The sequence below is a fragment of the Parasteatoda tepidariorum genome, chromosome 4 (assembly GCF_043381705.1).
Source record: "Parasteatoda tepidariorum isolate YZ-2023 chromosome 4, CAS_Ptep_4.0, whole genome shotgun sequence".
Classification (NCBI taxonomy): Eukaryota; Metazoa; Arthropoda; class Arachnida; order Araneae; family Theridiidae; genus Parasteatoda; species Parasteatoda tepidariorum.
In genome coordinates, this window is record NC_092207.1 from 43,327,458 (window position 1) to 43,340,904 (window position 13,447).

Genomic DNA, 13,447 nt, shown 5'->3' on the forward strand with positions numbered 1-13,447 from the left:
AATGTAAATACCCTTAAATAGAATCAGAACATGATTTTTTTTCTTTTTAAATGTTATTTGTGAGATACTTATGTGGGAAAAATATGTTTTGTAATAATTCTGCTTTAATGAGTCAAAAAACACAAAATTTTCAATAATATTATTCATTTTGCAATTCCTAGCGGAATCCATTGAATAAAAATGGAACTAATGAAACATAAATCTATCACGTTTCAAAGTTCAGAAAACAAGTTTTCTTAAAAAAATAAAGATCCTATTCGAAATAGATATACTATTAAGAAATGTAATATGAATTAAAAAGATGACTGGTTATGATATTCTCTAAAATGTGTTATATATATATTGGCATTTAGATAAATAAAATCATACACACATAAATAAAACACTAAATCTTAATCATTTTAATGCAAGTATTACATATATTTATTTCTAATCAAGTTATGACATAACATTACAAATCACACAAAATACGTAGAGTGATCAAATATCAATCCTCAAGTTGCAGCATTTTAAAGGAAGTTTTTAATTAAAACTGAGTCAGAATTTAAAGTTTAGCACACTATCTTTCGAAAAGTATATGTAATATTCGAAATAAATTCAATATATAAGTTATAAACACTCTATTTTNTAAAACTTTCATGATGATAAAATATGAAATCCCGCGCAGCCAAATACAGAAAATGGCTTCCTCTAACAATAGCTTTTGTTTAAACAACGCCAATTGCTTTGGCGAAAAAGTTTGGTCACACAATCAATATAGGGTTATAAGAAGATTGATGGATAAAAGCTAGCGTCAAGCTCACTCCGCCCAGTTACCAATTCCTAAATTGACCAAATATCCTAGTTATGGGACCCTTGCCACCCAGGCTCTTGCCATTAATTGTTTATTTACAATCAATGCCCGTGCTCCATTGATAGTTAAATTGATGGCAGGATACATGCCAAAAATTTACACGTGTTTACTCTGTTTGTAGCTATCACATTATCAATTTTTATGAGCACTCAAGTTTCAAGTAAAATGCTCTACTCACAGCAGTACACACTACTATATTTTGCACTAATTACTTTTCAAAGTTAAATAGCCAATATACTTGTTGCAAAAACTTTCTATTTATAAATTTAATTTTCTCAAATGCAAACTTTTTCATTTGTATGAAACACAATATAAACCAAATTACCTCAATTTGTAAGTTTACAACTGCACAAAAACAAACTAGCAGCAGCGTAAAATTGATTACATTAAAGTTTGTTATTGTTTTCCTAATTCTTCACGTGTAGTAGTTCTATTAATAATATTCATTAAAAATATGGGAAAGAGGAAGCATAAGGTAATTATTATTTTTCCTTTCAAATTTAGAAGGTAATTGTAAATTTCTTGGAAAATACGAGCTCCACTTGAAAATAGAAAGAATCTGAATTGCCTATTTCATGAATATCATTAAATTAAACTCACGAAACCTGCAAAATTTACATTTGGGAAGATATCGGTATCTGTACTTATGCTTAAAAAATCTTCTAGTTTCGGCTACTTCCAGGCAATGGTCCTCAATAAACGGAAAATAATAAAGTAGCACAGAAGGGGACTAAATCAAAGGTAATAACTTATTACCACCATAGGGCTAACCCCTTCCTACTTTTTTTATTTATTAAAATCTCTTTAATTCAATCTCTTTAATTAAAATCTTGCAAGTTAAAATCTCTTTATCATCTTTGCGATTATAAGTTAGCACAAACAGTCACGGAAATATCCTTTTAAATATTTTAGCTGATATAATAAATGTTAATTATTAGACAATTGTAAAACCATTTCAATTAGTTATAAAAATCGTATAAGGTTAACATATTCATGCTTAAAGTTACAAGGCATAAAAATTATAGGCCATATGACAGGTTGTAATGGTTTTAAATTAATAAAAATGGTTTGATATTTTCTTATGAGAAATATCCACAGTTTGTTGTGAACTTGTGAGGAAAAAATCCAAAATATTTAGGCATAGCTGTCCAGGACTCAAATGACAAAATAATGGAGACCGTTAAAATTCTTTCATTTAAAAATAGGACTCATAGGATAAGACGTTTTATTTAAACTGAATTATATTTATATAAAGGGTAATCGGAATCTAAGAAAGTATCAACTGTTGCTTCAAGTGCTTGTGAATGTTAGTGCATTTGAATGTTTATTGAACTTTTAAAGGTTGGTGCACTAGTAAAAATAGTTTACCTGGTTTGTGCAAAGATGGAATGAAAATAAAATGTGTTTCATTATTTATATTATTTTCATTATTTATTAGTCTATTTAAGTCATGTATGCTACATTTTCAAAATGTTAATGTTTGGATTTTAATAAAATAGTTCAACTGATAGTAAATTTGTTTATTGATTTGAAATTTGATTGAATTGCCTTTGGTTAAAACATTTAAAACTTGGCTTTAGTCTGGGTCCTAACTGCCAAATCAACTAGATTTTGCTGATTTTTCCTAATTTAATTAAAAAATTTTCCTGTTTATTGTATTTTTGAGAGCATTTTTCAAAATTTAGAAAGTTTCTAAATAAAATTCCACTGTGTATTGGTTTTTTGAGTAGTTAATTAAGTATTATTGCTAGATAATGAGCAAAGCCACATTTATAACAATCAGTTTGATGCTTTCCTTTTTTAAATATTCTTTAAAAAATTTCAAAATATTTTTCATTTTGAAATCCCTTTTAATTATATGTTATAATTAATTATATGAATTCATTATCTATCATTATTTATAATTAAGAATTTAATAAACATAATAAAAAACATTTTACAGTCATCAAGTTTATATCAATTATAAATGTAAAGTATTGAAGTAAATTTATTTAATGGTTTTTATTTTATTAGTGTTATGATCTTGGTATGTTCCTATTTTATTTTTGATAAAAGAAAAAAGTTAGCATGAAATTTATATTGTTTTACATAATCTAATGTATTTTTTTCCTTCTTTATTTTGGCCGCTATACTTAAGCCAAACATTTTTTAGATTTCTTTTATTTTTAATTTAAACATTTATTTTACACCATTAAAGTTACTATAAATATATGTCTCATTTTTACAAANCCAAATTTCTTCTAAACAGACCCCTGATATATGTCTCATTTTTACACATTGATGTTTTATTACTATATGAAAAGTTACTATCAATAGTTTGAATAGAACCTTATTGTTTTTTCTCATATTTTTTCTATTTGTTTTATTACTAGAAAATATTTTTATTTTCAATATTGTCCCTTTTTTTTATAGAGAGGTAAAGCTGCTAAGAACGCACGAAAAGGAATATCAAATGATGAGCCTGAAGAACTCGTTAAAGCACCTCATTCATTTGTTATAAACAGAGGAAGGCTTGGAAAGAATGGTCATGAACTATTGCTAAATTTTCGAAAAATAATGGAACCATATACCGCTTCTCATTTAAAGGTAAGCAAAGGAACTAAAAAGAATTTTCAGCATTTTTTGAATAACTACCCTGTTTGATGCAGAATTTTCATGCTGTGATTTTTCTTATTGCAGGTACAAAAAGCAAATGTGTTGAAAGATTTCGTTCATATAGCAGGTCCTTTAAATGTTACACATTTAGTAGTTTTCACTAAGACTGAAAATGCTATCTATTTGAGAACAGCAAAACTTCCACATGGTCCTACATTGACCTACCAAGTAAAAGAGTACTCTTTAATTAAAGATATTATATCTTCCCAAAAGAAATCTGTAATATATGAAAAATTGTTTGATCATCATCCTCTTCTTGTTTTAAATAACTTCTCTGGTGATGGTATGCATTTGAAGCTGATGGCTACAACATTTCAACACATGTTCCCATCTATAAATGTTAATAAGGTAAGACACATCATTTGAAGTATTTGTTTTAACAAGAAACTAATTTCAGTATTCAAACTCAGGTAAGAGGTGTGGTGGAGCCTTAATGCACCGTAACTGTGTTTCATTACTTTTTTGGGTTGTTCCGGAACTATAATTCAAGTATTGCATATTTTTATTTTATTTTTAAATCTTCATTTTATTCCAAAAAGGCTAAGTCGGCTAAAGAACTAATAGGGGCCATTTCCCCTATCCCCGAATGCCCAGATTAAGTGTTTTGAAACTACTTCTATGATGTTAATATTTGTACTAAAATTGTGTTAGTTTTCAAAGTGCAAAAATGTTTAATGCATGTTTTAGAAGTTATTTTCTAGGAATTAAAAGAAAAAGTGATACAAAATTTTAGGCGCAATATTGGAATGACCAGTTCAGTTTAGAGGTTCTAATGGGTGTTAAAATACCATGGTGTTTGTGGAACGAATGGGATTTCATGTATTGGTCGTTATGGGAGATCATACTAAAGAGTGTGAACTGTTTGTGTGTGTGTTATAGTTTAATTTTTTGTTTTTTAGACTTCTTTATGCGAAATGTCCTCAAATTCACTTTAAATCTAATGTCAGTTTGTATCATCAATTATAGATGTATACTTATATAAACTGTCTGTTTTATTGAAAATTGTTTAATATTTAACTATTTTTTTTAATGAACATGGATTAGTAATAGATAAATTTCTCATATATTTATTGTTTATTTGTGTAGCCTCACTGAAGCTTTTTTGTCTTTTCATTTTAAATGTATTAAAAGCATAATACAATAAATTTTTATTTTCTTACAGACAAACTTAAATACAATTCGAAGATGTTTACTCATAAACTATAACGAAGACCAAACTTTGGATTTGAGACAATAGTAAGCATTTCAAGAAACTTCTAAAGATTTTTTTTAATGTGTTAATACAATAAAATTTTTGTTTAGGTAATCAAGATTTAATTCATTAACTTTAATGAAAAAAACTTAATCTAATTGTTTTAAAATTTTTGTTACTTACTTTTATCTGTTCATGAGTAAATTTGTGTTATGATAATTTATTATATTTAAATACATAGAGAGATAATTTTGCTATAAAACTTTAAAGCTTAATATTAAAACTTACTACTTTAATATCTGTTTATTGCTTGCTTTGCTGTTGTTTTTATGTAATTATCTAAAAAAAACTAGTGTAGCAAAATTGTAGAGTTTTGATGTATAAATAATTACAAGCTCTTTTTTAGCATTGTATGTAGTTTATCTAGTTTGTTTCAGAAATTTATGTGGATATCTTTACTTGATTATTTTGTTATTTGAAAAAAATTGATCCCTAATAATAACTTATATCCTTGAAATACATGAAAAATGTTTTACGTATATATTATTCTACTGTAAAATGTCTATCGAAATAACTTTAATATTTTATTTTTCTGATTAATATTATGTTTTCTTCTGTAGCAGAGCATAATATTCTGAATTAATTTTTTTCGCACATTACATTAAGTTTCCCAAATATTTTGCAATTATGAATTTATATTAGATTATCTCTCTTGAAAGAAGAATAAGTTATCTTTAAATATAAACAGGCTCTAAAGCTTTAATATGCCTTAGTAGCCTTTCTTCCTCTTTTTTTTGTTCATTCTTTTCATTTCTTTTTTTGTCAGAAATAGTTTTTAGCATCATCTGCTGTTGTTATATTACTTAAATTGTTTTATGAGTTTGGCACATCATAGCCCCACCCAACGTGCTATAGATATGCAACATAATCCAACATTTTTCATCCTTTTTTTCTGTGTATCTTTTATATTTCTGTGTATCTTTTTTTCTGTGTATCTTTTTCTGTGTATCTTATCTTATTATCATTTTCTTTCAGTTTTGTAGGAAAAATTTGAGAACTACAGTAATTATTTTTAAATTGATGAAATTTCATTTGAGTATCATATTTTATAATTTAATAATATTTCTATTTTATCAATAAAAATACTTGAACTTAAATTTAGACTAACTTAATTCACTCTCTTTCTAAATAGTGCCATAAAAGTTGTTCCTACAGGAATGAGTAAGGCTGTTAAAAAACTTATCCAATCAAAAGTTCCAAATTTAAGCCAGTATAAAGATATTTCTGACTACATTGAAAAATCTGGTAATCTCTCTGAAAGTGAAGTTGAATTTGATGGTGCAGCAAATACAGTTACTTTACCTCAGCCAATATCATCACGAGGGAACATAGCTGCTGAGAAAAGTGCTATACGGTAAGCATTCAACTTGAGTCAGTCAGTATATTGTTAACATATTTTTAAATATATCTTTGTTTATTTGTTTAAAAATAACAATATGTACTTTTTTATGACAAACAACTGTTGTTTGTAGATCTCAGCCGAATTTAGTGAAAGAAGAGGGGAAAAAATTATGTTACTTAGAAGTTCTTTAGCTATCTTAATGTAAATGTTAGTCTTGGGTGGTAAAATTCAGATATTTAATGTAATTTAAATTTGTATATTTGCTTCTGGTTTGAAATCTTGTATCATATTTCTCAGTTCTACTTTATTTTTTTATAAAATTCATATTAAACTAAAAAAGATTGTCTTTAAATGAAATTTCATAAAAACTTGGATTGGTTAAAAAGAACTGGTTAATTTGTGACAGCAATAGAGATTGTACTGTTGACCTAATTAATTAGTGCAATTGTGAAATCGGACATAAAGGTGGGTCCTGCAGTGGACTGATTGTTAAGACACGGTTCCCAGCAGATCACCGAAGTCAAGCATCATTGGCTGCGGTCAGTGTGCGGGTGGGTTAACGCTTGGATTAGTCTGCTTAGGAACTGAGGGTGTGCGGTATTGGTCCTTGTTAAACTGTTCTACTGTAAAGTGCTCGACTTCGCGTGCAGGTTATCAGGCAGGGTGCCTTCCTTTCTGCAGAGGATCAAAATTGTGATGTCATGTCTTCTGATCATCCTCGGGGGTGTTTCCCAGACCGTCGCCAATAGCCCATTGTGCAGCTCTAGTGCGACGTAAATGAACTACAACTACAGACATAAAAGTGTGCTTTCTGTGAATAAATAAGCCTTTTTACCCAAGGGGCTAACAGTAATTCGGTTCTCTCAAGATAAATAAAATTGTGTTTTAAATTGAAAGTATCGAACTTGCAGTTAAAAAGTCAACATGAATGTTTTTTTGCTTCTTAAATTTTTCATTCATTTTTTAAAGATATCTTTCTCTCGAATAAAAATAACTATTAAAGAATAATTATGTTTGGGGCAGTTTTATTACCTCTTTTCCATCTTTATCATTAGAGAGGAGGATAATCTTTTTTTATGGAATTAATTATGCAAGAAAACATCAAAATTGGAACATTTTAAGTAGTTTCAGTATTATAAGCATATGCCCTTATCTGTACTGAGATGCGGAATGAAAAAAACAACAGAATATATAAACAACAGAATATATAAACAACAGAACAGTTATAAACAACAGTTATATAATCAACAGAAATATTAGTTAATGAATAAGAACTGAAATATGAAGTTTTCATTTATAAAATTTAACATTGTAACTCTTGATTCTGTAATATGTTTGTGTTTCTTTTAGTTAAGTTCCCTTAGCGCTAATATTGGCACTTGTTTATTGCATTATAAAGTTATTCAATAAGAATAACACTTATCATAGTTGGGCAGAAGTGTTATTCTTCGTGATGATTACATTGTTTTCTTGCATTATTTATTATCTTTGATTTAGTTTTTGAATCCTACACATATTTAGAATTGTGTTGTATTAGTTTTAATTAAATATTTAAAAAAAATTTTTTTTTATTTATTTTATTTTAAGGATTATATTGTTTTCTTGCAATATGTTTTGTCTTTGATTTAGTTTTTGAGTCCCACACATATTTAGAACTGTGCTGTATTTGTTTTATTTAAATATTTTTTTAAAGAAATGTTTTTATTTTAAGGCTTTATGAAATTGGTCCAAGAATGACATTGCAACTAATGAAGATTGAAGAAGGTCTTATGAGCGGGGAAGTTCTTTTCCATCAGTTTGTGTCTAAAACCCCAGAAGAAATTAAAGCCTTAAAAGAAAGATGTAAAGAAAAAAAGTGAGTTACATAGTTTTTTATTCTATAGTACTCTTGCTATAAATAAAGACTTTTTGAGAATCTTAAGATTATTATTATTATTATTTAAGTCAGAATTATTGTTTAGCTTTTTAATTTATTTCTANTATCATTAAAAATACTTGAACTTAAATTTAGACTAACTTAATTCACTCTCTTTCTAAATAGTGCCATAAAAGTTGTTCCTACAGGAATGAGTAAGGCTGTTAAAAAACTTATCCAATCAAAAGTTCCAAATTTAAGTCAGCATAAAGATATTTCAGACTTCATTGAAAAATCTGGTAATCTCTCTGAAAGTGAAGTTGAATTTGATGGTGCAGCAAATACGGTTACTTTACCTCAGCCAATATCATCAAGAGGGAACATAGCTTCTGAGAAAAGTGCTATACGGTAAGCATTCAACTTGTGTCAGTCAGTATATTGTTAACATATTTTTAAATATATCTTTGTTTATTTATTTAAAAATAACAGTATTTACTTTTTTATGACAAACAACTGTTGTTTGTAGATCTCAACCAAATTTAGTGAAAGAAAAGGGGGGGAAATTATGTTACTTAGAAGTTCTTTAGCTATCTTAATGTTAATGTTAGTCTTGAGTGGTAAAATTCAGATATTTAATATAATTTAAATTTGTATATTTGCTTCTAAATTCAAATTTTGTATCATAATTCTCAGTGCTACTTTAATTTTTTTAATTCATATTCAACTAAAAATGATTGTCTTAAAGTGAAATTTCATAAAATCTTGAATTGGTTAAAAACAACTGGTTTATTTGTGACAGCAATAGAGATTGAACCGTTGATCTAATTAATTAGTGCAATGGTGAAATCAGACATAAAAGTGTGCTTTCTGTGAATAAACATGCCTTTTTTCCCAGGGGCCCAACAGTGATTCGGTTCTCTCAAGATGAATAAAATTATGTTTTAAATTTAAAGTATCGAACTTGCAGTTAAAAAGTCAACTCAAATGATTCTTTGCTTCTTAAATTTTTCATTCATTTTTTAAACACATCTGTCTCTCAAATAAAAATAACTATTAAAGAATAATTATGTTTGGGGCAATTTTATTACCTCTTTTCTTTCTTTATCATTAGAGAGGAGGATTATCTTTTTTTATGGAATTAATCATGCAAGAAAACATCAAAATTGGAACATTTTAAGTAGTTTCAGTATTATAAGCATATGCCCTCACCTGTACTGAGATGCAGAATGAAAAAAAAGTTATATAAACAACAGAAATATTAGTTAATGAATAAGAGTTAAAATATAAAGTTTTTATTTATCAAATTTAACATTGTAACTCTTGATTCTGTAATATGTTTGTGTTTCTTTTAGTTAAGTTCCCTTAGTGCTAATAATGGCACTTGTTTATAGCATTATAAAGTTATTCAATAAGAATAACACTTATCATAGTTGGGCAGAAGTGTTATTCTTCGTGATGATTATATTCGTTTCTTGCATTATTTATTATCTTTGATTTAGTTTTTGAATCCTACGCATATTTAGAATTGTGTTGTATTAGTTTTAATTAAATATTTATTTTTTTGAAAATGTTTTTATTTTATTTTAAGGATTATATTGTTTTCTTGAAATATGTTTTGTCTTTGATTTAGTTTTTGAGTCCCACACATATTTAGAACTGTGTTGTAATTATTTTATTTAAATATTTTTTTAAAGAAATGTTTTTATTTTAAGGCTTTATGAAATTGGTCCAAGAATGACATTGCAACTAATGAAGATTGAAGAAGGTCTTATGAGCGGGGAAGTTCTTTTCCATCAGTTTGTGTCTAAAACCCCAGAAGAAATTAAAGCCTTGAAAGAAAGATGTAAAGAAAAAAAGTGAGTTACATAGTTTTTTATTCTATAGTACTCTTGCTATAAATAAAGACTTTTTGAGAATCTTAAGATTATTATTATTATTATTTAAGTCAGAATTATTGTTTAGCTTTTTAATTTATTTCTAGTGCATAGTTATAATTGCCAGAAAAATTTATTACTACCATGTGTTGCTTAGATACCATTAAATTTGAATATGTGCCATTAGAATTGAAGAGGCAGCTTTAAATAAGTTTTATAAAAATATTTTGTACTTACTATTAGCTTGCAGATTACTTGTGACTTTTTTCTTGTATGAGTTGTTTTGTTTATTTTATATCTGCTGCATTTTCTCCATGCTAATTGGGAGTAATAAATCATATGCAATAGCTAATTGGTAGTAATAAATAATGCATAGCTAATTGGGAGTAATAAATCATATGTTATATAAAATATCAGTTTAGTTCATTAATATCAGAAAGAAAAATTGATGTAATTAATCTGGCAGAAATGTGTAATTCATAAAAACGTAATATTAAAGTTATGTGGTGAAGGATAGAGTGGAAATAAAAATAAAACAAAAATATGGTTTGTTGCTTTAAACGAGCCTTTCAGAAATTTTCTGAATCTCCAATTAATTAATATTTTTTTAAGGTTTTATGTACCTTCTGAATAAGGCATTAAATCTATTAATTAACTCAATTTAAGAGACTAAACGTCTCGTCCATATGGTTTCTTACGTTAGGAAGTACTACTGTATTTTCCTAACTATATAACTATGCTGTGATACTTTAATGCTGACTAATGTTTTGAAAATTGGATTGACCAAAATGACATTATTATTCTATATGTTATAAGAGATCAAAATTATGTATTGAATTTTTATTAGATGTTGCTTATGTTTTCTTGTGCATTATAGACTTTTAAAAGAGAAACGTCGTGCAGAGCAACAAAGAAATGTTGAGAAAAAGAAATTGCTTGACAATAAGGAAGAGAAGAGTAATGATGCTCAAGTTGTTAGTGATGAGGAGAGAGAAGAAGATTTGAAATGGTATCGAGAAGCTGTTGGACAAGAACCCGATGATAGTAATGTCACATTTTATCTAAATTTTTTTTATGCAGACTTTAAGATTATTTTATGCATGATTTAACAAGTTAATTTAATTTCAGACATTCTACCTCTGTCCAAAAAACGAAAATTTTCTTCCGATTCCTCAAGAGGCAAACTGCCTAAGAAAGTAAAATTTTCAAGTGAGATCGATAAAAAACAGCAGAATGGATCATCAAAGTCTGACAAAGATTATCAGGCATTTTTGAAGAAAAAGAAGAAGAGGAAAGAAGCAAAATTAAAAAACAAAGGGAAAAAGGGACGTAAAGCTAAATTAGCAACAAAGAAGACTCAGGACAAACCTGATCAGGAGAAAAATTCGTTAAAACCCAAATCTTTTGTAAAGAAACGTAAAAAAGTGTAAATGTTGTACATATTTCTAGTAAATTTTTTTATATGTAGCTTTCTTTATTTTAATTTCCAGAAAGTTTTACACATCATATTTTTTTGAAAATTTCACCAGAATTCTTTATATTTGGTGTTTAATTACAGAGAAATTATCTATATTTATGTGAGGAATGGTTTTTAAGTAAATACTGTTTGAAAGTAAAAACAAAATGAAATAAAATTTTCAAGAACCAAATTTATTTTCAAGATTATATCTATGTGTCTGTTTTTCAACGTAGTTCCAAGTTTGTTTGAACACTTATTATCGACTGGATTTAGAATACCCTCTTCATAGAAACTTGCCGTCTGATCTGATAACCAAGAGTTTAAAGCTGTTTTCATGTGTTCATTGTTGTTGAAGTGGTTGCCGCCGAGATGATTGACATAGACACTCGTGGCATAGAAAGTCGTTTAAAAGTGCTTATGTTAAAATGTCTGAAGAAATGAGTGAAGAATTTTCACTTCAAGTGGAGTAGCCATATCGTCTGTAATCACAGATGGGCTACCAGAGCAGGATCCCATTGCGAACATTGCTGCGGCCAGCTTTGAAGTTTCTAACACACTTACACATTTAGATCTAAAATTTAGTGTTGGCAAAGTCTTCACAACTTTGGCAATGAATGTCTGCAGCAGGCAGGTTCCCTGCTGATAAGAAACATATCATTGACAGTACCTCTCACAAGTTAGACGATTCGTTAATTTTAAGCATTTCAAAGCAAGGAATGCAAGGACACTATGCGTGCACTCATCGCACACAATGTATGTAACAAAATGGCCTTTACTTAAAAAACTCATATATATATTGCATTAAATAAGCATTTGCTAGTCTAGGCACAGTTTGCTATTATATATAGAACTTTTAGAATTCAGACATTTTAATAAAGACAGTTTTATCTGTAGTACAAGATATAATTTAAATATGAAAAAGATTTGTGACTATGTTGATTAATTTAAGTATTTCAGTAGTTGAATCTTTTTAATCAAAACATTCAGTAAAAAATTTTAAAATTATGTGACAATTTATCATAAAAAATTTTTTTTCATTACTTAAAGAATAAATTAAGGGCTTAAAGATAGAAGGGTACAGAAGAAGGTTAAGGTTCATTTTATTGAGTTTATAGTTATTAGAATGAAAAATAAAGAAATATGAATGTGCTCGATTTTTTAAAGCTGATGTGGAAATATGCCAAAATGATTCAGATGAAAAACCACTTTTATAGTATAACTTTAAATCCAAACTTTTAAATATTTTCGAAATTTCACTAAGCTGTTATGTTTAACTACTTACTGTTGTTCAAAAATGTTTTTTAAAAAAAATTCATCTCTTACAAATGAGAAACATTTAGGCTTCAAATAATAGATGATGTCTGAAGAGAAATGGCTATATTTTAGTGAAATTTAATAAAAAATTCTTTAACACTGACAACTGATTCATATCTTTTTGAATATTGTAAGGTTAGTGATAGACATTACCAAACTTCTTTAAAAAAACATTTTTTGTTCTGCTCATCAAGTTGTGACCTCCATTCAATAATCAGGTAAAGTATATTGTTTTTAAATGTGTATTAATTAAAATATCCCTACTTTCTATTTCATGGATACAGTGGTCCCCATTTAATTGCATATCGGATAATCTGCTTATACGAATAAAATTTAATGGAACCAAATCATTTTATATTAAACTAATGATAAACTTCCCTGTTTAAAAGGATATTTGTTGTTTTTTGTACCCCGCCTAATTGCATAAAAAAGGTGATAAATAATTTTTTTTTTTTTTGAGAAATGTTTTCATCAGCTAAAATGGAACTTCCGTTTTTCATTTAAGATACGGATGTGGTCACTTCAATAGGGACTTCCTGTTCATTAGTTGGTTTAAGCAAGTTTAATTTTGAATGTATTTAAAAGGAATATGCATGTCATGAAAGTCTTAGTAGAAATTGAAAGAGAAAAACTGATTGATAAATTGGCGAATTAAATGGGTATAAAAATATTCTTCAATAATTGATTTTTTCTGAAGGGATCAAATAATATTTTAGTACCAATATTAAACTTTTTACTAATATTGATTTATTTTTATGTAACTTTAAATGGCATTTATATTTTATGATACTAGCACAGACAGTTTTAATTATAATTGATTATTGATCATAAAACTGAGTTTAT

The 13,447-nt window shown here is 27.5% G+C and overlaps 1 protein-coding gene across 3 annotated transcripts; it reads left to right on the plus strand.

Annotated features, from left to right (window-relative positions):
* The first annotated feature begins 961 nt into the window (after positions 1 to 961).
* On the plus strand, positions 962 to 11,298 carry LOC107444556 (suppressor of SWI4 1 homolog). Of its 3 annotated transcripts, none has more exons than XM_016058717.4 (8): positions 962 to 1,328; positions 3,266 to 3,439; positions 3,533 to 3,856; positions 4,671 to 4,744; positions 5,893 to 6,114; positions 7,814 to 7,957; positions 10,709 to 10,875; positions 10,960 to 11,298. In XM_016058717.4, the coding sequence occupies exons 1-8, from the start codon at positions 1,308 to 1,310 to the stop codon at positions 11,259 to 11,261; spliced, it is 1,428 nt and encodes a 475-aa protein (XP_015914203.2). In that variant the 5' UTR covers positions 962 to 1,307; the 3' UTR covers positions 11,262 to 11,298. The 3 variants fall into 3 exon arrangements, with proteins under 3 accessions (XP_015914203.2, XP_071035827.1, XP_071035826.1); XM_071179726.1 differs by lacking the exons at positions 5,893 to 6,114; positions 7,814 to 7,957 and adding exons at positions 8,144 to 8,365; positions 9,670 to 9,813 and having other exon boundaries at positions 963 to 1,328; XM_071179725.1 differs by lacking the exon at positions 962 to 1,328 and adding an exon at positions 1,525 to 1,594.
* Positions 11,299 to 13,447: the final 2,149 nt, after the last annotated feature.

Coding starts and splice junctions, on each gene's coding strand:
- LOC107444556 (XM_016058717.4), top strand. CDS start 1,308: ATGGGAAAGAGGAAGCATAAG. Junction 3,857..4,670: donor CATCTATAAATGTTAATAAG/GTAAGACACATC, acceptor ATTTTCTTACAG/ACAAACTTAAATACAATTCG. Junction 6,115..7,813: donor GCTGAGAAAAGTGCTATACG/GTAAGCATTCAA, acceptor TTTTATTTTAAG/GCTTTATGAAATTGGTCCAA.